At 39.5% G+C, this 22,654-nt stretch overlaps 1 protein-coding gene across 4 annotated transcripts in view; it reads left to right on the forward strand.

The window, feature by feature from the left end:
• The window catches only part of tho2 (THO complex subunit 2-like protein), a 1,047,711-nt gene that overhangs the window by 56,694 nt on the left and 968,363 nt on the right, over nucleotides 1-22,654 (forward strand). For all 4 annotated transcript variants that reach the window (XM_090374101.1, XM_090374103.1, XM_090374104.1 and 1 more), the window contains exon 3: nucleotides 1,104-1,195. In XM_090374101.1, the coding sequence (XP_090230227.1) occupies nucleotides 1,104-1,195 (92 nt within the window). The remainder of the gene's footprint in view (nucleotides 1-1,103; nucleotides 1,196-22,654) is intronic.

The raw sequence follows: 22,654 nt of genomic DNA on the forward strand, positions 1-22,654 counted from the left end.
ATATAGGTGTTTGTTTACTATAAATTGCACATGTTCTTGCAAAAAAAAAAAAAAAAAAAAAGGCTAAAATCATAAAATTGAAATACTATTAAGTACACAGGTGCCTCCGTAGCCAGGTGGGAAGGAGCAGCAGTGTGTATCACACGCTTCTTGATTAGACCGGGGTTTGAGCCCGTCACCACCAAATACGGAGGATGTGGCAAGGTCAGGAAATGACCACCGCATATCCCGGAGCAATATGGCCTTAGTTGCTAATGCTCCTAAAAACCAAATAACAAACTAACAAACAAACAGCGTAGCACACGCTTCTTTTTTTTTTTTTTTGTTTATTCAATATAAACTTGCTTCCTTGTATTACTTGCCAGCACTAATAATAATGACAACTGTTTTGTGTTGGTGTCACTTGAGGCCATCTGCATCTGAAGTAGCCAGTAAGCCCCGAAACAGGCTGTCATAGCACCTTATAAATCAGCGAGGCACATTATAGCCAAAGCAGCTTTTGTGCCGTCAAACCCCCATAATAACAACAAATAAATAAATGGCTGATAACATTTTGGAGAGGCCATCTATTCGAAAGTATTACAGTACTTGGGCAACTTGTTGAAAAGGCAGGTTAGTTTTTCTGTGGGAATTAAGAAGACCATTACATTATCAATGCAGTTTAAAATCCTGCTGGCTACAAAAACACATTAAAGGATAAGGCAGTCCTGCAAGCATTTTATAAAGAAAGAAATGGCACTCTTTTTTGCATGTCTTAAAGACAAATGTGATTGTTGTTTCAAATGCTGGCTTTCTCAATATTTCTGGATTGTAATTTTTTTAATTTTCCTTAATTTGAAGAGTTTTTTTTTTTAAATATCCTTAATTTACAGTTTGCTGTATTTATAACTAAGATTAAAATTTATTTTAATAACTAATTGCCATGATGCAATCCTAGCAATACTGTGTTAAGTTTAATTTTGTGTATTACAATATTAAAATATCAGTGGAAATGATATTGTAGTTTTTTATATTTTTTATTCTTTTGTTTAATGTAGAATATATATATTAAAAGATAATGTGTGTGTGTGTGTGTATATATATATATATATTTTTTTTTTAAGATCTGAAAAACATTCTTTATGATGTTTGTTGCAATGTTGTGCAAGGAACAGTTCGTCCAGAATCAGCAGTCATGACTTTTGTGGATATTGTGGTAGGTTAATATGAAAATTTATCTAATTATGCAGAATTAATTATTGTGCCTGTTTAACTATAATTTGTAAGAAAAATAATAAAAATGCACTGCTGTGCATGATTACCTATTTGTCAGGGGTCAGTGCCATGTAGACATATTGACACGTATAGTATCTTGTGTAGGGCCCACCTGAACGTCAATTTAACTCCACCTTGGTACACTGTGATGAGTACAGAACTCTGTAAAAGCCCCGGTGTGTGTGTGTGTGTGTGTGTGTGTGTGTGTGTGTGTGTGTGTGTGTGTGTGTGTGTGTGTGTGTGTGTGTGTGTTGTTTATTTGTTTATGGTCACTTAGCCACCAGGAAGGTGATCATCTTGAAAGCCTGTCCAATGTCTGTCTTCACCACGGAGAGTTGGGCCACAACTAAGTGTGAAATGTGGTGGACCTCTGGCACTAAAACCATTGTCCACCCTAAAGGTACCCACTGGAGGTAGTACTATGCCAGTGGGTACCATCAATAAATCCTGTACCCAGAGACCCAAAGCCAGGGCATCAGCGAAACAAAATAATAATACAAAATAAATAAAATGAAAAAAGAATAAAATATAAAAAAAGGAATAAAAATAAAATAAAGGATAAGACTGTTTCTTTATTGGATGTCAGAACCACTATTGGAAATCCTGTAAGTGGAAGAAGCAAAAATTTTGAAAGGCAATAAAATTAGTCTTGTTTTAAAAAAACACAGATTCCTGATTTCGTAAAATTATGCAGGTGATAGAAAAAAGGGTTTGATGAAAATCATCTTAAATAGAGATGAAAATAAAATGTACTCAGAAGTCTTGATCTCATCACAAAAACAAAGATCAGAACCAGAAAGATTAAATTGAGCCAATTTCACATTTATAGAGCCATGCCCTGTAAGAAAGAAACCAAAATATAGTTTTGACGAAAACTATTTCAATGTACTTTTAATTACAAATTTTATATCACTGATAAAAGATTTAGTGACCTGACTCTTAGGGGTGTCAGTCCAACATTGTTGCTACTTCGACATAAGGATATTGAAGACCCTGATTTTTTTTGTTTTAAGATCTTTAGATTGATCAATTTGAATAGTCAAAGTCAAGAGGGATTGAGGGATATTCTTTTTTAATGAAATATCAAAATCCTCGAAAAACTAAGGATAAGTCAAGGAGCACGGAACCAGACAATACTTGTAAGGCAGGAGTCAAGACAGTTCTATAAGTTTTTGATAAAAGTAAAAGAAAACTGCATTGTTATGTGGAAGTTTATTCTTGAAAGTGGAAAGCCATCTGAGTAAACCAGGCTGCAGTTGCATGTGTCAATAGACAGAATGACAGCCTTGTAGAGAGTGGTTGTTTTGTGAGGTCCCAGACATGGTGAGTGATTTCTGGTTATTATACCAGCAAATTTTTTCAATTTATTTCGTAAAAGGGATAAATGAGGATAGAATGTCAGATGGCTATCTATAATTAATACAATTTATTTAATATATATATATATTTGGTTTTAGTGACATAAAGCATACTGGAACCATTAAGTTTAATTAAGGGAGGTCTGTTTGTGGATAAAGAACCTTTAAATGCTGTCATAGAAGTTTTTTGTGTGTTGAAAGTTTTAGTTTTTTAGCTCTATCGCATTCTGATTAGTCCTGTAAGATGTCATTAGCTTGAGTTTCTCTCTGAGTCCTGAAGTTCGCATAGCAAAAAAGGACGAGATCATCTGCATATGCCATTGATTGATAATAATTGTGTTGTTTAAGCAGCCACTGATTTAAAGCCAGATTCCAGATTAGTGGACCAAGTATAGAACCTTGTGGGCAACCACAGTTAATTTGTCTGTAAGCAGCCTGGAAGTTTGGAAGCAACAGAAATGTGTCTGTTTGAAAAATAACTTCTCAAAGTGCTATATAAGTCAAGAAGGCAGTTTAAAGATCTAAGACATTCGAGGGCATTCTCCCACGAAAGGGAGTTGAAAGTATGGCTACGGAGTATTTGTGTTGTGTGTAAATGAGTTTCATAAAGTGAAACAAAGCATCTCTAGTACCAACTCCAGGACAAAAGTCAAATTGATTTTCAGAGTAGAAATTATTTCAGTCAGTAAACTAATACATATGGTAAGACTAAAGTGCCTCAAAAACTTTTCCTAAGAGATTTAGAGGTGAAATAGATCTAAAAGAATGGGGGTTTTCATTCGGTTTGTCAGGTTTGAGGAGAATTTTTATAATGACAGATTTTCAGACTGTAGGGAAAGATCTTAAGCGTAATTGATAATAGTTTAACCAAAATATGTGGGAATTTTTGATGCAGTTTAATTATGCATGTACCTTCAGTAAAGCCTTCCCCTGGACATTTGTTGGGGCTTATTTTTTCAACTGCTGAGTTGACTTCAGAAGGTGAAAATGGTAGTGAGGTTGTATTATTGTAATATTTCACATTTAGTTGTCTTGTAAGTTTGTGACTGCGGAGATCTTCCACAGGCTTATCATCAAAAAAGAGAGCATCTAAAATGCGATTGATGGTGTCTATCCAATCTAATGTTTCTATTCTCCCACGAAATTACTTACACAAAATTATAGAAATTACTGTGTTGAAAGTAGACGGTGTTTTTAATTTCAACTTGTCAACCTCAACACAGTAATTATTATTACTTATTATAAGGGTGCATTATTTCAAAATCATACAAAATAAGACTGGGTAAATCACAACTGCACTGTAAATTGTATAATATATATGATTGTACATACTTATATAAATTGTTGCCAGTGAATCATATTAATCATGAACTTTTTATTACAATTAAATTTATTAATAATATATTATATATTAAGCTGGAAGCAAGTGCATGAGACTCTAGTTTAGTTCTGGTTAACATCAGTTTCCTGTGTAAAAATGGAATTTCCAGTCAGTGGAATTGCCTGTCTTCCAAAGTTTAAGCTCATTCATTATTTTGCTTTCTTGCAGTATTTCATGATAACTGTCATGAAATACTAAAGAATACTAAGGCTGATAGATATGCTTGTAATATTGAAATGAAGACAGGTAGCTGGCTTTGAATTTAAGTTTAATAATTACTAATTTAAATTTAACTTTACAATCCTTGTATTCCAGTTAACTCTTTGAGCCTTCTTCACAGAGCTTCGACATGGGCACCTGTATGTGGTGAGGCGGGATCACTCAGTGATGCTGGAGGTTCTCCAAATTAACATAGCTGGGATCCATTGCCCACAGTCAGGGTTCCAGGCTAGGCAAACATGCTACATTCCTATGATGCCATAAGAATGCTAAGGCTGTTTTCCTTTTGTTGTGACCTCTGGAAATATGGAAAGGGAGTTGGGGGGGACACAGCTTAAATGCATCTCTTTGGCCCTTGATTTGATAAGACAGGAGATCGTGGGATGGCTCTCCAAGGATTAATTGGCTAGTGGGTTTGCTTGTATGGGTCAACCATGACAATGCGATATCCTCTTCTCATGTCCTAAATGACAGGATTCAGGCTGGTGGTGTATCTGTGGTGTTTGGGTAGATCTTGCTTTCCACTCCTGAGCACAATTACTGTTGCCATGTATTGCATGTCTGTTTGGGTTCTATGGTTGGTGGGGTAGCCTAGGCACTGAAACAAGGGGGGAGAACCACTCATACTTCCTGATAATCTAAATCTTTCTTTTGAGACTATACCTTCAGTTTGGTTTTTGGCATTGACTTTGTTGCGAAGATGCATCTTATAGAAGATGCCCTCTACCTTCAAATATGTCTAAGTTAGCATATGATACAAAGGTTGGCATGGTGGTTAATGACAGTCATCAGGGTGAGTTACTGCAACAAGATCTAGGAAAATTGGATCGATGGGCTGAGAAATGGCAGTTGAAGTTCAACATTGACAAATGCAAGGTACTGCATATGGGTAGCAGTAACCCCAGAGAATTTGAGGCTGCATTTGACATGGTGGAAAAGTGTCCTCAGGCGACTATGACAGCACTGTTGATCTTTATCAGCTAGTTAGAAATTATTTTGCCTATAATTCTATTACAGTTTCCATCAAAAGTCAGACAATGCATATATCTATTCTTGAGGTCGCTCCCAGGTGTCAGTTTTGGATCTCCCCCTTCTGTGTAACCTCATATTGGATGAATGACTGCTCAAGATGAACCAACTACAAAATGTATGGTCAGTTATTATTATTATCTGTTTATTTCTCTTTCGAGACACCCATAGACAGCACGTGGCTAGAGGGTGTGGTTACATTATAGTATTTACAAGCATGTTTACATGAACTTATTTACAAAATTTGGAGATGCAAAAACACAGAATATGTGGTTAATGAATTAATTGTTAAGTTGATTTAATTAATTGCAAATGGTTGTTAAATGCTAAATATTATTATATAAATTATTAAATTAGTCTTCTTATTATATTTATACTTGCCGATACACATTACCAAAGATTTCTGTCCTATACATTTTGTCTGTACATAGTTGCTCTGGATCTATATTTAAATTATTAAAATAATTAACAGTATTTGCTGGGAAAAATCTCCCCAGAGAGTCCAATTGAGTCAGTTGGCACTTGAGACTTGGTTCTTCCCTCTTTATTCTCGGTCGTATCATCCGGGGGCGAGTGATCACGTTTCCCACTTTCGGCGAATCTATTCTCTCCGTTAGTAGCTTTGCCAGAGTTAAGATGTTTCTGGTTGTGATGATATACTTCCAGGGTGTGATGTCCAGATTGGCAGACAAGACCGCTCTTGAGATGGTAAACGGTTTCCCGGCAATCTTGTTTAGCCATCTCAGGAGCCAGTATTCTACTCCTAAGAAGGCCTTGATGTTGCACTCAGGGGCTGATGACCAGATAGTCGATGCGTACAACGGAATCGGTGTAACGCATTTAAGGATGTATTGAATTATAAGATGAAGGCTTCGGAGACCGGTGAGTTCTTGTATAGTGCTCCACAGTGCTGCGTATGTCTTTTTCCTAATGTGTTCGAAGTGAGGTATGAAGTTTAATCCTTCATCCCACTTAAGGCCGAGGTCAACATGTGCGGGGGAATTTTGGATTCTGGTATTGTTCACAAAAATTGTAATTTCATTTTTCTTCTTTTTGTTGGTGAAGGTCATTTGGGCAGTTTTCTTTTCATTAAGTTTCAGGCCAATGTAGTGCAGATATTCTTCAAGCTTCTTGATTGCCTTGTTTGCTTCCTCTGATAGATGGGGTGCAGTTTCTTGTTCTTTAGATGTTACAAAAAATTTCAAATCGTCAGCATATGTAATAAATTGTTCACAGTTTTGAGCTAAAAATGGGGCTAGTGCTATTGCAAAGAAGGTGGCGGACAATACGCCCCCTTGAGGTACTCCCCTGGAGATACAGTAAGATGCTGTTTGTTTCCCATTTATTGCGATAATTTGTCTTTCTTGAAGGGTGTTAGTGAGAATGCTTAAAGTGCTTCCTGAAATGAGGAAATACTCCTTGAGGATTACTGTTATAGCTGGGATTGAGACGTTGTTGAAGGCTGCTGCAACATCCAGAAAAACGATGTCCAACTGTTGTTTATTGTTTAAAGCTAGCTGTATTCGGAGTAGAGTCTCCATTAAATTAGTAATAGTCGACCTTCGAGGAAGCACAGAATGTAAGTATTCTGGCCTGTCCCCAAAGCAGTGCTGATTGATGGTGCTCAGGATTGCTTTTTCAAATATTTTTTGCAGAGAGCATCCGATTGCGATGGGCCTGAAATCTTTACTGGTTTTAGGATTGCTTATTTTTGGAATTGGTTTTATGTAATATCTCTTCCATTTTTCTGGGATAACCCCCTCACTTAGTATTCGCTGGAAGAGGTGGTGGAGCGGTTCGATTATGTAAGCGCTACATATTTTTATCATGAATAGCGGGAACTGGTCCGGCCCGATCATTGCTTTACTGGGGAGCGAGTTAATAGCCTCCTTTAAGTTTTCCCTGCTGATATTAATTTCACGTAATATGTTTCTAGCTCTAGTTTGGTTAGTGCCAGTGGGATCCGTCAGTTTTTCAATCATTTTCTGCATCTCGCGGATGTTTTCCTCACAATTTTTCTGCTTTTCATTCAAAGGTTTTCCGAATGTGACTTCTGTCCACTCTTTAAACAGCTGGTCCGTCATTTCTTTTTTGTTGTTTTTCTCGCTAACTATTCTCTTTCCCTTTTTTAATTTTTCCTTCATAACCTCAAAGTATGCTTGTTTTTTCAGTCGAATGAACTGTGCCCTTTCGCGTTTGTACATAGTCCGATCAGTCGGGTGCCCAGTTCTTTTCCACTTTCGGTAGAGCTTTTGCTTCTTTTTAAACATAACTTTTACTTGTGGAGTGAACCAAGAGTTCGCTCTGTCGGAGATCTTTAATACTTTTGCTGCTCCTAGACGGGCGATCTGCAAGAGTAACCTCGAAATCTCATCTAGCTTCTTCAGTGGACATCTTATGTAGACTTTGAAAGTTATATTGCGCTAAGCATTGCAATATGACCTCGCATTTGATATATTTTGTGGAAAATATCAAATTTGATTCATTACTCTGATGTGTGTCGCAGTTCTGATCGGCAATCTGTCTTCGAAGAGCAACTTCCATTGAAAGCGCAGAGTGGTCGGAGGAAAACTGTAAGGAGTTGTCTATTAAGTTAACATCTTGCGCGTTGTAATAAATTAAATCCAAGCACTGTAATCCTCTTGTCGCAGGTGTTGTTAATTGTTTCATTCCGAGTGCTTCTACTGTGGCGTCTAGCTCTGCTTTTGCATCTTTATTCCTCGGTAACGGCATATTCAGATCTCCTAAGATGATTGTCTCAATATTTACGTCTAAGTTTGATACCAGCCAGGTAAAGAACTCATTTCTGATCTCTCTCATATGTTCTGGTGGCATGTAGATAAGACAAAGCTGTACCTTGCTGTTCTCACCAGAGAATGTGGCGATAACAGCTTCGAAGTTATCTGAATTAGAGCTTTGTTCTTTCCCAATCTGGAAGTCGGTTTTATATAGCATCATTACTCCTCCGCCCCTTTTGATTTCTCTCCCTCTACCGATGCACTTGTAGCCTAAATTGTCTGCCAGAGCGTTCAGCTGCTTATTATTTTGGAGCCATGTTTCTGTCAGACAGATAAATGAGTGTTCTGAATTGATTAGAAGGCTCTGCAAGGTGTGGAGTTTATTGGATATGCTGCGAACATTTTGTAGGAAAATGGAGACTTTTGTATCTTCTTTGAAGACTGGCGAGGTGTTCATTAATTGCTATTGTTTTGCCAGGGTGTTCACTGCACTAGTTGTGGGCCTTGTCGATTGCTCTCTGTATCTTTTAACAAGGGTGCCACTGGGCCATATGTTTCTGTTCAGTAGTTGGGCTTCACAATTAATGGGGCAAGAGATGAAGGAGGAGTAGGCAGGGTGTCTGGTTCGTACTTGACGTACCTCAACATCGATACCAATTCCCTCAACACACATTTCTCTGATGACACCAGGAGTAATATTGGGGTTGATTCGCGACACAAATATTTTCCCTCTCGTTTGAACCGAAGTGATGTACTTTTCGGCAAGACAAGGACGATATCCTGTGGGTAACCTCGGCGAGGAAACAGGGATTTTATGCCTAGGATCTCCGTTTGGTCGCGTTGCATCATGTTGCTGATTGGTAGGTAGCAGGTGGCTTTCTCTTTTAGTAGAACTTTGGTCAGCCGATTTTGATGGGAGAGTAACCATCTGTGCGTAGGTAGGTTGTTTCGGTGCATATGGCTCTAAGTTGGAACAGCGATTCGTATCTATGCAGGGTTGGCTTGTGGGTAACGCAGTGCTAGCGACTGTTGTCACTGCTCTGTTTTCCGTTCTGCAGTCTGGATTTCTTTTGTTCGGGAAGTAGTTTTCAGTACTTTCTACAATTTCAGAGCGTATCTGTTCTCTGCGAGGAACAGCTTTGTGCAATACTGTTTTTATTTCGCCTGGGAGGGTAGTCCTGAGACGAGTATCATGCTCTTTATTTGATTCTTTAGGATGGGTAGCAGGGCCAGCTCGTAAGTTTTCAGCTGTCTGATTATGTCGTCTGTTAATACGTTGTAGCTGTGTTAGGACGGTGTCTAGTTTCTTATCCATTACTTTCTGACTGGCAATTAGTTTAATGTTTTGCTCTCTTAGTTCGTGATTTTCCTTTTGGATGTCCTGGAGAGTTTTGAAAATGGGGAGAAGGAGTTCTTCTAGTAAGTCTCCCTGCCTCCGTATGTCGTTGGCTAATTGGTTGTGCTTCGCTTCGTTTTTATCTTCTGTCTGAAATGCAATACAGCTCGCTTCTATAGTGTGGTCTGAAATGTTACAAATATCCTGGGGGTCGTCACTTGTTTTCTTGTGTTCACATTCTTCTGGGCATGTGTCACAGCCTAAGATTTGAGCTAAGGAGTGATTTAGCTTCCTAGCGGACTGTGAGGAGGGGTCTTCATTTTCTGAGTCACTAGTGTCTATGATACCTTGTGGCGCTTCACTTGTTTTATTCAGTTGTTCCGTTCTATCATTTTCATTTGTGGACTTACAACTTGTGCATAGAAACTTCTTGCGTCGTTTCTGATTTAAACGCACTCCACTTGCGAACAGCAACTTCCAATTATGATGCTGCACCGTGAACATTTGATCGTGTATTTATTTGCTGTCATACAAACGCTGCACGTCAGTTCCGTTGAATCCGTTGGTTGTTTTTCCATGCTGAAGGGTAAATTGTAATAGTGAACTGAATTCTTTAATCCTCCAGGGAGGGTTGGCTGTTGTAGGAAAGCTCTTTCTGACTTTAGCTCTAGGCGGTAGTGCCTAATTCTTTAGCGCAGCAGGGTGTGTGACCTTGAGGGACACTTGCAGGTGAACGAGGATGAAATAGCAAGTGATAAACATGCAGAAAATCATTAATAAAACTTTACCTGAGCATTAATTTCTTCTTCTGTTGGAATATTCAGATGGAGGGAGTCATATGCTTTCTATCGGTATAAATCATATCTAGTAAATGACTAATTGTTAAGTAAAAATAAACAAATAGACGGAGCACAAATATTACACTGCTGTCATCTCCGCCACCTAGCGGTAATCTTATGCAGTTGCTTATGCAGATGAGCTTATCCTCTTAATTGATAATTCAAGGTCTGATTTATTATTATTATTATTATTATTATTAGCCCTGTGGTGCAAGGAAGCCTGAGGCTTATGCTGCACCAGCCAAAAAAAAAAAAAAAAAAATTTAGAATGCAGTCACAACATGGATTTGTTAAGGGGCAGTCTTGTCTAACCAATCTGATAGGTTACTATGATATTGTGACCAAGGAGCTGGATGCAAAAAATAATTTTGATATAGTTGGATTTCAGGAAGGATTTGATACTGTTGCACATAAAATACTTCCATACAGATCTGCAGCAATGTGGCATTAAGGGCAAGTTGCTGGTATGAATAAAGGAATGGTTAAGTGGAAGAAGACAGAGTGGTTAACAATGGATACTCTTCTTCCTGAACTAATACTATTAGTTCCCCAGGGTTCAATGCTGTCCCCATTGTTGTTTTCAATTTAATGATATTAATGATATTCATGAAGGATATATCAGGCTTAATGTTTAAGTTAGCATATGATACAAAGGTTGGCAGGGTGGTTAATGACAGTCATCAGGGTGAGTTACCGCAACAAGATCTAGGAAAATTGGATCGATGGGCTGAGAAATGGCAGTTGAAGTTCAACATTGACAAATGCAAGGTACTGCATATGGGTAGCAGTAACCCCAGAGTAATAGCATTAGTAATGGCCACATGGTGCAAGTAAGCCTATGGCCTATGCACCAGCCAAAAAAATAAAATAAAATAAAAAATAAATAAAATTAAATAATAATAATAATAAAAAAAAAATTGAAAAGAGAAAAGGAAATAGACAACCTATGCATTTCTCTCCTCCCATAGGTAATTATCCAGCTGACCTTTGCATTTCCCCCAACTGTCAGCCTCTACCACCCATGTAGGTAACTTATTCCAGTAATTTTTAACTTGTTGGCTAAAATAAAACTTCCTACAATCCAGTCTAAAATCTCCCCCCCTGTAACTTCAAGTCATGACTCTTAGTTCTAGAATCATTTATAACTGAAAATTTCATCCTCATTCATTTTACTTATGCCTCTCAGAGCCTTAAACACCTCAATCAAGTTTCCTCTAAGAGTAACTTATCAACTGTGTGGTACTACACTCGTGGTAGTGGAAAATGAAAAAGTCCTGGTGGTAATTGTGCAGTCAGATATGAAATTCTCTGAGCAGTGCAAACATGCAGCAAGTAAATGGGTGAAATGTGAAGGGGGGTGTTTTTTTTTTTTTTTTTTTTTTTTTTGGGCTGATACTATATAACAGGGGTGGCTAACAAGTCGATCACAGATTTAATTTTGGTCGATCACAACGAATTTCAAATCTAGTTATCCCTCGATTTGTGCATCTTGTGCAATGAAATTTTTTAGATTGTAGATCGCGGCACATTTTGAAGGAAAAAACTAGATTGCATCACAAATTAAGTTGGCAACTCCTGCTATATAAGCTTGCTTTTTTGCAACATGTGCCCTTTGCTAATGCTAAATACCCATTATGAGTCTAGAGAATAGACAGGTTGGTAACACTGAAACAGGAACCGATACACCATGTTTTTTTTGTTTTTTTTTTTATTTCTGTGTATCATTTACCTTGCAAATGATGTTCATTTCTTCTTTTTTTTTTTTTTTCTTTTTTTTTTCCAGGTTTATGGACATAATTCTTTGAATTCCCATTGGTATTCAAAGAATTATGCTGCCAGGACAGCTCATGGGGATTTGTCATTGATGTTATATAGAAAATTTGCTAGCAGAGATGTACAAGGCCATGGTTAGGCCGCATCTTGAGTACTATACAGGTCTTCAGGCCTCACTTTAGGAAAGATGTAGATCTGGAATGGGTGCAGAGAAGGGCAACTAGATTGTTAAAGGGAACAAATGGATGCTCTTACCTAGAAAAGCCTCAGCGAATTACAGGTCTAGACTAGGCACCTGCGAGGAGATCTGATTGAGGTCTTTAAGGCCTTGGATTGCATAAGCTAAATGTTAATGGCATTCTTCCTCTTCCTGAAACTACACACGACTGGGTGTAGTTTCAGGAAGAAGATGGATATTTTCAGGATAGATGTGGAAGTTTGCCTTCAGCCAGTGGATGATTTATTGTTGGAACAGGCATCCATCTGTTGTGGAAGTGAATGGTTTGAATAAATTCAAGGAAGAACTAGACAAATTCTTGGAGGGTATGGATTGAAGAAGTGTGTAGTGTTTTTTATTTTTTTGGCACCACTGCTACTTACTGTTAGCATTAGCATTAGTAGAGGCATATGATGCAAGAAAAAAAGCTTATTCAGCATCAGCCAAAAAAAAAAAAAAAACAAACCACTCCCATTTCACCCCTCCGTTCGCTCGAAATACCTGTCCAGTTGAGCCTTAAATTTGTTTCGGCTATTCACTTCAACAACAAGAGATGGAAGTCGGTTCCACCAACCAACCGCCCGCTGGCCAAAGGCAAATTTCCGCACATCTATCCGACATCTGTCCTTCCTCAATTTGAATTTATGCCCTCTGAGCTGATTATCCCGAGCAAGATGAAGAATCCCATTGGCATTGAGCATGCTCAAACCATTCAAAGCCTTATACACCTCTATCAGATCACCTCGCCGGTGCCTAGTCTCCAGACTCTGTAATTTGCAAAACTTAAGCCTTTCTTCGTAAGAGCAACCCTTTGTTCCATTCACTAATCTTGTTGCCCTTCTCTGTACCCGTTCCAGCAGCTCTACATCCTTCTTGAAATGAGGCCTCCAGACCTGTATACAGTACTCAAGATGTGGCCTAACCATTGCCTTATACAAGGGAATAATCACCTCCTTATCCCTGCTAGAAAAATTCCTATATATCATTGACAAGACACCATGAGCTACTCTTGCAGCTCGTCTGCACTGCTCAGAGAACTTCATATCTGCCTACACAATTACCCCCAGGTCCTCTTCATTCTCCACCACTGTCAGTGTAGTACCGCAGAGTTGATATGTTGCTCTGGGGTTACTGTTTCCCATATGTAGTACTTTACATTTGTCAATGTTAAACTTCATTTGCCACCTCTCAGCCCATCTGTTCAACCATTCCAGATCCGGTTGCAGCAGCATAGCGTCAGTGGTGTCCTTAACAACCCAGCAAACTTGGACATTAAACTTGATATCCCATCATCAATATCATTCATAAACACCGAAAACAACAACGGACCCAACACTGAACCATTGAATCAGACCACTAATCACATTAGTCCACGTTGAGCAGTGTCCATTGATTACCACTCTGTCTTCTGCCACTCAACCATCCCCTTATCCATAGCAGCAATTTGCCTCCAATGCCACACTGCTCCAATTTGTGCAGCAGTCTTCCATGTGCAACAGTATCAAAATCCTTTCTAAGATCCAAATATATAATATCAAAGTTATTCCCTGCATCCAGTTCTTTTGTGACTACATCATAGTATCCAATCAAATTGGTCAGGCAAGACCTGCCCTTAACAAAACCATGCTGCGTCTGAGCTATAACTGAATTCTTGTCTAGATGATCCTGCAGTGCTTCTTTAACCAGTGCCTCCATTAATTTACCTGGAACAGAAGTTAAACTAACAGGTCTATAATTACTTGTGTCAGCCTTTGATCCTCCTTTGTGAATTGGGGTTACATTTGCACATCTCCAGTCTATGGGTACCTTCCCTGAGTCCAAAGAAGTTCTCATAATTATGGCTAGGGGTTTGCTTACTTCCTTTGCTGCCCCTTTAATATAACTGGATAGATCACATCCACCCCAGGTGCCTTTTTTATGTTTATCCTCAACAATCTCTCCTCCACTTTCCTCTCAGTTATTACAAAATCATCCAGCTCACTGCCAATGTTTACTTTACCTACATCATTCTCCTTCCTGAATAACTCCTCATGCGTGAATGTAGATGCAAAATACTCGTTTAGATTGTTAGCCACCTGAGCAGGATCCTCAACTGTTGAACCATCAATATACAGTGGACCAATCTGATTCATCCCTTTCCTTCTTGAGTTTAAATAGGTAAAGAACTCTTTTTTGTTTTTCTCTGCATCCTTTGCCAAGGATTTTTCGTAGTCTGCCTTTGCCTGCCTAATCTCCTTTGTGACTTGGTTACAGACCAACTTATATCTATCATAGGCTTCCATGTCACCCATTAATTTGTATGTATCCCATGCATTTTTCTTCTCTGCCACATGTCTCATTAGTTCATCTGACAACCATTTAGGCCTAAACCTTGAACAATATTTCTTTGTTGGTATGTAAAGCCTGGTAGCCTCCAAGATTAGTTCCTTGAATGCTTCCCATTTTGAGTTTGCTATTGGTAATATCATCAGTTGGTCCCACTGTATAGAATTTAAATACTGTCTCAGACCATCATAGTCGCCTTTACGAAAACAAAAACCCTTCCCTTTACCTCTGATGGTAGTTACCTCCTTGAGTAAATCCCACTTCAACACACTGTGATCACTGCCACCTAGTGGTTCATTTATCTGCAGATTCTTAATGCATGAAGAATCACTACTGATAATCAGATCAAGAGTATTGCTCCCTCTTTTTGCCTCACGAACATGCTGATGTAGAAAACAATCATCCAATAAATCCACAAAAGCCTTGCTAGTGTGCGAGTGACCAATCCACAAATTCCAGTCAATATCTGGGAAATTAAAATCCCCCATTATAAGACTCTCTGATTTACTGGCCCACTCTATTTCCCTGTACAATATCTTATTATACTCATCAGAGTCATTAAGCACACTCCTACTCTCAGTTTTGATTTCCCTATGCTTATGTCACACCAAACTGACTCGGCACTGCCCTGTCCATCGATGTCGACTGGCTTCACTTCCTTGGACTTTATGTGTTTCTTAACTAATAGCATAACCCCTCCTCCCCTCCTGTCCTGTCTATCCTTTCTATACACATTGTATTCCCCAAATTCCAGTTCCGCATTCTTTATATCTGTGTGACACCACGTCTCTGATATCCCAACAATATCTGCCTTTGATGTTTTGAGCAATACCTCAAATTCATCAAATTTATTTACCAAACTCCTAGCATTGGTGTACACGCAGGTATACATGCACCTGTTTCTATTCTTGGCTACCCTAACACAACCCATGTGTTTACTTGTACCGCAATGACTCCCAGCAGTCTCTGAAATATCCTGCATCTTGTTTTTCAGGCTTCTGCTCATTTCAATAGAAGCAGTGCAAGAATCACTTCCACCTCTGCCAGTGGCTACTGTTAATCTATTAGTCCTTGTATCCCCCCTGACTAGCAGTTTTCCGACCCACCTAACTCTGCCTCGACAGCATCAGCAAAAATTCTTGCACCCTTTCTATTTAAGTGTATCCCATCCCTGTAGAAGCAATCTCTCCTGTTAACAAGTACAGTCTGTTGCTTGTGTAATTACAGTCCTTCACTAGTCAACATAGATTAAAGATTTTTTTGAGCAAGACTAAAATTATTATATTCAAACAGACTTAGTTACAACAGACAACCAGAGCACTGGTCAATGCCAAAAATGTTTCTGGCTTGAAAATAGTCAATTCTTCTTAATTTCAGCATGAGAAAAACAAATATAACATTTAAAACTCTTATTTAGTTCTCAGTTCCACAATAAAAAAAAAAAAAAAAAAAAAAAAAGGTAAACTGCAGCCATTATCAATTTCATCCTGCAATGGGATTTCATCCCACTGCAGGATGAAAGCCTCCTCAACAATTCATGTTGAGGGAAATGGACCATAATCTGCCATGCTGGTCCTGTGTGGGTTGGCCGATTGACCGTATTTAGCAGTCAGGGGCTTGAACCCCTGTCTACTCAAAGAGCGTGTGTTACTGCACTCCCGATCTGATTACTCGGCTACGGAGGCCACTGTACGATATATAGCCCCTCTTATGATTTAGGGGAATATTGATGAATAGTAGGGAATTTTTGAGTCTAGAGAATAGACAGGTTGGTAACACTGAAACAGGAACCGATACACCATGTTTTTTTTTTTTTTTTTTTGTTTTTTATTTCTGTGTATCATTTACCTTGCAAGTGATGTTCATTTCTTTTTTTTTTTTTTTTTTTTTCAGGTTTATGGACAAATTATGTAAAATGCCAGGATGCCATGTAAATGTGTTAACAATTTTTGTTGTGTGTGTGAGGATGTGACATTTTCCACTTAGGAACAAACACTGTGAAGATAGCCTACTACCATTATGTTGGCTGTAAGGTAGGAGATGAAGACAAGCCCTGAGCACCTCATATTTGTTGCAACACATGTGCTGTAAATCTCTGTGGATGGCTTTTGCCATCCCAATGATTTGGAGGGAGCCTTCAAATCGTGTAAATGACTGTTATTTCTGCATGGCATATTGAAAAAGAGGAAGTGGACTGTGGAATACCCCAACATCCTGTCAGCTATCCAACCAGTGGTGCATGGGGATGATCTGCCTGTACCTCACCCTCCAAAAGAGTACACTTTGGAGTCTGATGAAGATGGGGGAACAGTGTGAGGAATGATGGTCAACCTGGGCCTTCAGCTTCACAGGATCTTGATTTTGTGCCAGAACCTGAGTCGCCGTGTGAACACAGACGCAGAATCACTCAAGGTGATTCTGTGTCTGTGACTCAAATTAGATCACTTAGTTAACAAGGTGATTTAATTTGAGACCTAGATCTATTGAAATATAAAGCAGAGCTTCTGGGATCAAGGCTGCAACAGTGGAATCTTCTGCAACCAAATGTCAGTGTACAGGAGCAGGCAGAATGCTTTGACTCCATATTTTAAAAGTGAAAATAACCTTGTTGCCTGCTGTGATGTCAATAGTTTGATGACAGCTTTGAATGTGGAGCACAACCCACAGGACTGGAGCCTATTCATAGACTCATCAAAGCTAAGTTTAAAAGCTGTTTTGCTCCACAATGGCAATGCTTTTCCTTCCATTCTTCTAGGGGCCATGCTGTTCACATGCTGACCCCTGGTGGTGTGGGGAGTTGAGCAGACTTAGGCGCCTTGTCAATCAGACTCGCAGAATTTCAGAGAGCCAGACGTTCGGTCTACTTAAACCTAGCCAGCTACCGGGAGTGTTATGCAATGGCAAAAAGGAACTATATCAAGGCGATTCGAGACTGCAAGCGCAAGGCTTGGCAGGATTTTGTCTCTGAGAAAGGCAACTTGAACCCTTGGGGACTGCCGTACCGGTTAGTGATGGAGAAGGTTCGACTTGAACAGGCCCAGCACACTGTTCTCGGGGGGACTGAGCGAGACTCAGATCTGGAACGAGACGATGCTTACGGTTCTTCGTATGCTTTTTCCCGTTGACAACGTCGATGGGGAGACTGCAGACCAGATTGCTCTGTGTTTAGCTAACCAGAACTACTGTAGTTCTGCTACATCCATTGGGGTGTTTACTATGTCTGAACTTGAGCAGGCCGTGAGAAGTATGCGAAATCGTAGGGTTCCTGGCACTGACAATATTTCAGCCGAGATCCTGAAGGAATTTTTCAGACAATATCCTGACGTTGTTGTTGAAGTGCCTTGAAGAGTGCACGTTTCCACAGAGTTGGAAAGAAGCCAGACTCGTCGTACTCCTGAAGGGAGACGATCGTGAAAGGACGGACCTGTCTTCTTATAGGCCAATTGCTTTGCTATCTGTTCTGGGAAAGACGTTTGAGAGACTCATTATGAGTCGCTTGAACGCAGTGTACAGAGACAAACACCAGGAGTCAGATCGGCAGTTCGATTTCAGATTGGGCCGTTCAGCTGAGGACGCCGTGGTGAAACTGCTCTCGCTGGTTCGTAGCTCTGAGAGCAAATATGTCCTGGGCATTTTCCTTGATTTTAAGGGAGCTTTTGACCACCTCTGGTGGGAAAGCATCTTATGCCGATTGAGACTTGTGGACTGTCCAAGTGATATCTACCGTGTGTTGCGTAGCTACTTTCAGGACCGAAGAGTGGTGGTCTATAACCGCTTCGAGAAAGTATATCACGCGGTCTCCAGAGGGGATCCGCAGGGCTCCATTATAGGCCCTTTTATGTGGAACTTCGTCTTGGAAGAGTTATTAAACCAAGACTGGAATGGTGTGGAGATTGTAGCTTACGCAGACTATGTTGCCGTACTTGTGTGCGGTGACGCCTGATTAGAACTGGGGCACTGAACAAGATCCAGACCTGGGTTTCGGTTCATAAGTTAATGATATCACCGACGAAGTCGCAGTGCATGATGCTAAAGGGACTTTTTAGTCCAAATAGACATCCCACAGTAGGCCTTGGTGGGCTTTCCTTGGGTTTTGCACCAGTGATAAAGTATCTGGGAGTTGATCTGGATCAGAGACTGAGCTTTATTCCTCATGCGAAGTACATGAGGGACAAAATCAAGAAGCTGTATGGGAAGCTCAGGAGAATCACCCGAGCAGACTGGGGTATAAAAGGAAGGAACTTGGATATACTTTACAAGTGCCTCTTTGTTCCTATTATTACTTATGCCTATGGAGCCTGGGGTCAGGCAATAGACAGATGCTTAGTGAGGCGCCACTTGATGGCTGCTCAATGGTTTGCATTGTTAGGTGTGACCAGAGCTTGCCGCACTGTCTCCACAGAAGCCCTACAGATTATAGCAAGTGCAGAGCCAGTCGATCTGTTGATCCTGGAGAGACTCCTAAGATACCGAACCAAGAATAACTTACCTATGGAATTGATGGATGTCTGTTGTTGCCCTGATGTGGGAAGAACTTATGGCAGACCCGACTTGAAGGTTGAGAGCAAGTGAATTTCGCTGGAAGTCCATCGACTTTGGCAAGAGCGTTGAACCACGTCCTCAAAGGGCAGAGTGATGTACGAGATGATGCCTGACATTTCGAGGTTAGAACAGATACACAGGTGGCCTAAGCTTGGAGTTTTTCAGGCTATGGTTGTCACTGGACACGGACTTCGGTTGCAGCTAAATCAACTGGGCCTAGCAGACAGTGATCGCTATCATTGCGGGCAGATTGAGGATAGCCAGCATGTAATTTTTCAATGTCAACTGTATTGACATACCAAGGCAAAGGCTACTTAGCCAGTTAGGGGTATCCTCTCCCCATGAGATGCAGAAGCTCTTTGAGAATGAAAGTATATATAAAGTTTTCATAGTGTATCTTAAAAATGTAAATACTATTCGTAGTGCTCAGGGCACTACTTGAACCGATGGGTTCATTTTATTCCCGCATGCTTGCGGATGTTAGTTTTATATTGCAACTGCTTGTCGTTGCTTATTTTGTATATTTTGTACATGGTACTTTTGACCTCTAAATTGATGTATAAAAATTTTCTTTTTACTTCTAAAGTGACATAGTTTTCTAGATTGTGGTTTAGATCAAAGCAATCTGAATTCTATACACTTAGAGAGATTGAAATATGGTGCAAATTATAAGGGTAGTAGCGACCTGCCTCCACGGGGCTAGGGATGGTGAACTTCCGAGCAGTAGGGCGAGTCCTTGCGGCTTGGAAGGCCAAATAGGTCGATGTAAATAGTTAAATTGCGTTGTTGAGCCTTTGCTTGGGAAACGCTCCAATGAGTGTAATTATGATGATGTCCACATGCTGACTCCCCTCATTACTGTAACAAAAATTTCTAGTCTTTGCACCACACATGCCGCATGTGCATGCTTGGAAGGTTGTTTTGGAAAAATTTGTGGTTTCTCTATACGCTCAATGTAGTCAGGCTTGGCAGGCCATAGAGCCATTTCTAAATTACATGGCAGACATTTTGATTCGTTTATCTGGTTATCTCGTCATTTTTATGATGGATGCTAATGCTCACTCCCAGCTTTGGAATAGCCCTACTACAGACTCTAAAGGTGAGCTTTTGGAGGAGCTTATTCAGTCCAATAACCTCACTCTGTGGAATACCCCAGGCCATCCGCCTACTTTTGTTTCTTCTCTGGGTCAATCTTATATTGACATTACCCTTTCAAACTCTGCTCTTGGTTATGACATTTCCAACTGGCTTAGCTATACTTCGTGGTGCTCGAGCGACCACAATGTCATCACTTTTATGATCAGTTTAAGCAACAATCGTAGTGTTATTAGGTGCTGTTTTGACTTCCTGCGGTTTAAGACAAAACACATTGATTGGATTATTTCTTCTGAAGTAAGCTCATGTACCTTTACATCAAAGATGTAAAGGTATATGAGCTTACTTCAGAAGAAATAATCATCCAATTTGGCTCGCTTCCTGCTGATATGCAGGTTTCTATGGTTAAAGAGATTCTAATCACTGTCTGTGAGTCCACTCTAAAAAAGAAAAAATGAAAAATCAATAGTGTTTCATGGTGGACCCCAAATCTCACAATTCTCAGAAGAAACTTACAAAATGCTCGTAGTAATTTTCAGAGAGCAAAGAGAGCTAACAGGCCCAGAGATGAGATTGACAGACTTGGTGAGTTGTATAAATCCAATAGAAGGAGTTATTTCAATACCATTTTCCAAGAGAAGAAACTTGCCTGGGCAAGGTTTGTTCAGCATAACATAAATGAAGATCCGTGGGGATTACCCTACAAGCTTGTTACTGACAAGGTTCATCCCGGCGATGTTCTTTCTTCTATTATTGTAAATGGTAATGAAACCCTGGACTGGAGTTTGTCCATAAATGCTATTCTGGACGGCTTGCTCCATGAGGACACTGCCTCCTGTGAAAACACCATCCAAACTACAATGAGATTAGATCATTTATCTTACCAAGGGCCCCGAACCGAAGCTCCTTTTATGGATACTGAGTTGGAATCTGCTATCTCAACCTTAAGGGATGGTAAATGTTCTGGACAGGATCTCCTTGAGGTTTCTGTACTTAAAAGATTGTGGAAAAATTGCCCATTAATTATATTAAATCTTTTGAATGCTTGTCTATCTTCAGGATTATTCCCACTGGCTTGGAAACAGGCTAAACTTAAACTTCTGCTTAAGTCCTTTGACAAACCCTCCAATGATCCGACCTCTTACAGGCCCATTGCACTGCTGCCCATCCTTGGCAAAGTCTTGGAAAAATTAATTGTTTCTCGTCTTCTAAATTACTATTTAGACAGAAACCTAAGTTCCCCACTTCAATTTGGCTTTACATGTGGAAGGTCTTCTGCTGATGCTATTTGTCAGGTTTTGAGTTCTGTTCAAAATTCCAATTCTAAATATGTCCTCGGTCTCTTTGTTGATTTCCAAGGGGCATTCAGCACTGTTTGGTGGCCAAGTATCCTGGCGAGGTCCAGAGAGGCAGCGGTTTCTGTTCCTATTTACCGTCTCCTTTTGAATTACTTCAATTCTCGCAGCATCACACTTTCCTCAGGATTCTGCTGTCTCCAGATCTGTTTCTAGGGGCTGCCCTCAGGGCTCTGTTCTTGGCCCTGTGTGCTGGAACATGGTCCTTGATGGGTGGCTCTCGGTTGATCGAGACAACATCCTTCAGATAGCTTACGCAGACGACCTTGCTATTCTGATTTTTGGTAATTCCCGCTGGGAGCTAGAGTGCAGAGCATATGAAGTTCTAGAAGACTTGGATATCTGGTGTCAAACACAAACTTCAATCTCGACTAATAAAACAAAACAAATGTTGCTAAAGGCTCTCTTAATGTGAATAGACCACCTGTTATTAAGTTGAATGGAGAAATTATTAGGAGTACTCGGCAGCATAAATACTTAGGAATTTATTTTGATGACCATCTTAATATTAATTACCATGCAAAATATGTACTTCAGAAAATAAAAGCTATGACCTATAAAATTATTAAGATTACCAGGAGTACTTTTGGTGTAAGTACTCTACTTACTACTGAAATTACTATATTCTTAGACAATAGTGAAAGTACTGTATCTCAAAATCTAGAGCTAATAAAAAATTATTAAATTTAAATTTAAAAAAAAATTAAATTAATATTTATTTAAAGTCATATTCGTTTTCCTTGACTTAAAATTAGTAAAGTTTGCTTATTTTAAGAAAGGAAACAAATTCAAAGAATTTTTTTGTTGAACAGTGTAATCAAACTGAATAATTGAACTCTTCCTCTTGTCAGAACTACCAAGTACTTAAAAGTAATTAATGATGAGTCCTCTTTTTCATAACATAATCAAATCTTTCAGTTAGAGAGTTAAAAATTTTGCTTCTTTGTTAAGAATAGCAAAGGAAGACCATGGATTAACGAGAAACTTTCCATGTACTTTACAAAGCAATTAACATTCCTGCCGCAACTTGTTCTGCAAGATATCCTCACTTATCATGCTACAACCGTAGTTATACTCAGTACAGCATTCTTTTCTCTTAGCTTTATTCCATGTTTATTGCATAGCTCTAACCCCAGCCTTGCAAGAACCTTACTACTAGATTTACACTTTGCTTTCCAGGATTTTTGTTATTA

This window comes from Mastigoproctus giganteus, chromosome 5, assembly GCF_048544385.1.
Source record: "Mastigoproctus giganteus isolate SK-2022 chromosome 5, ASM4854438v1, whole genome shotgun sequence".
In the NCBI taxonomy this organism is placed as follows: Eukaryota; Metazoa; Arthropoda; class Arachnida; order Uropygi; family Thelyphonidae; genus Mastigoproctus; species Mastigoproctus giganteus.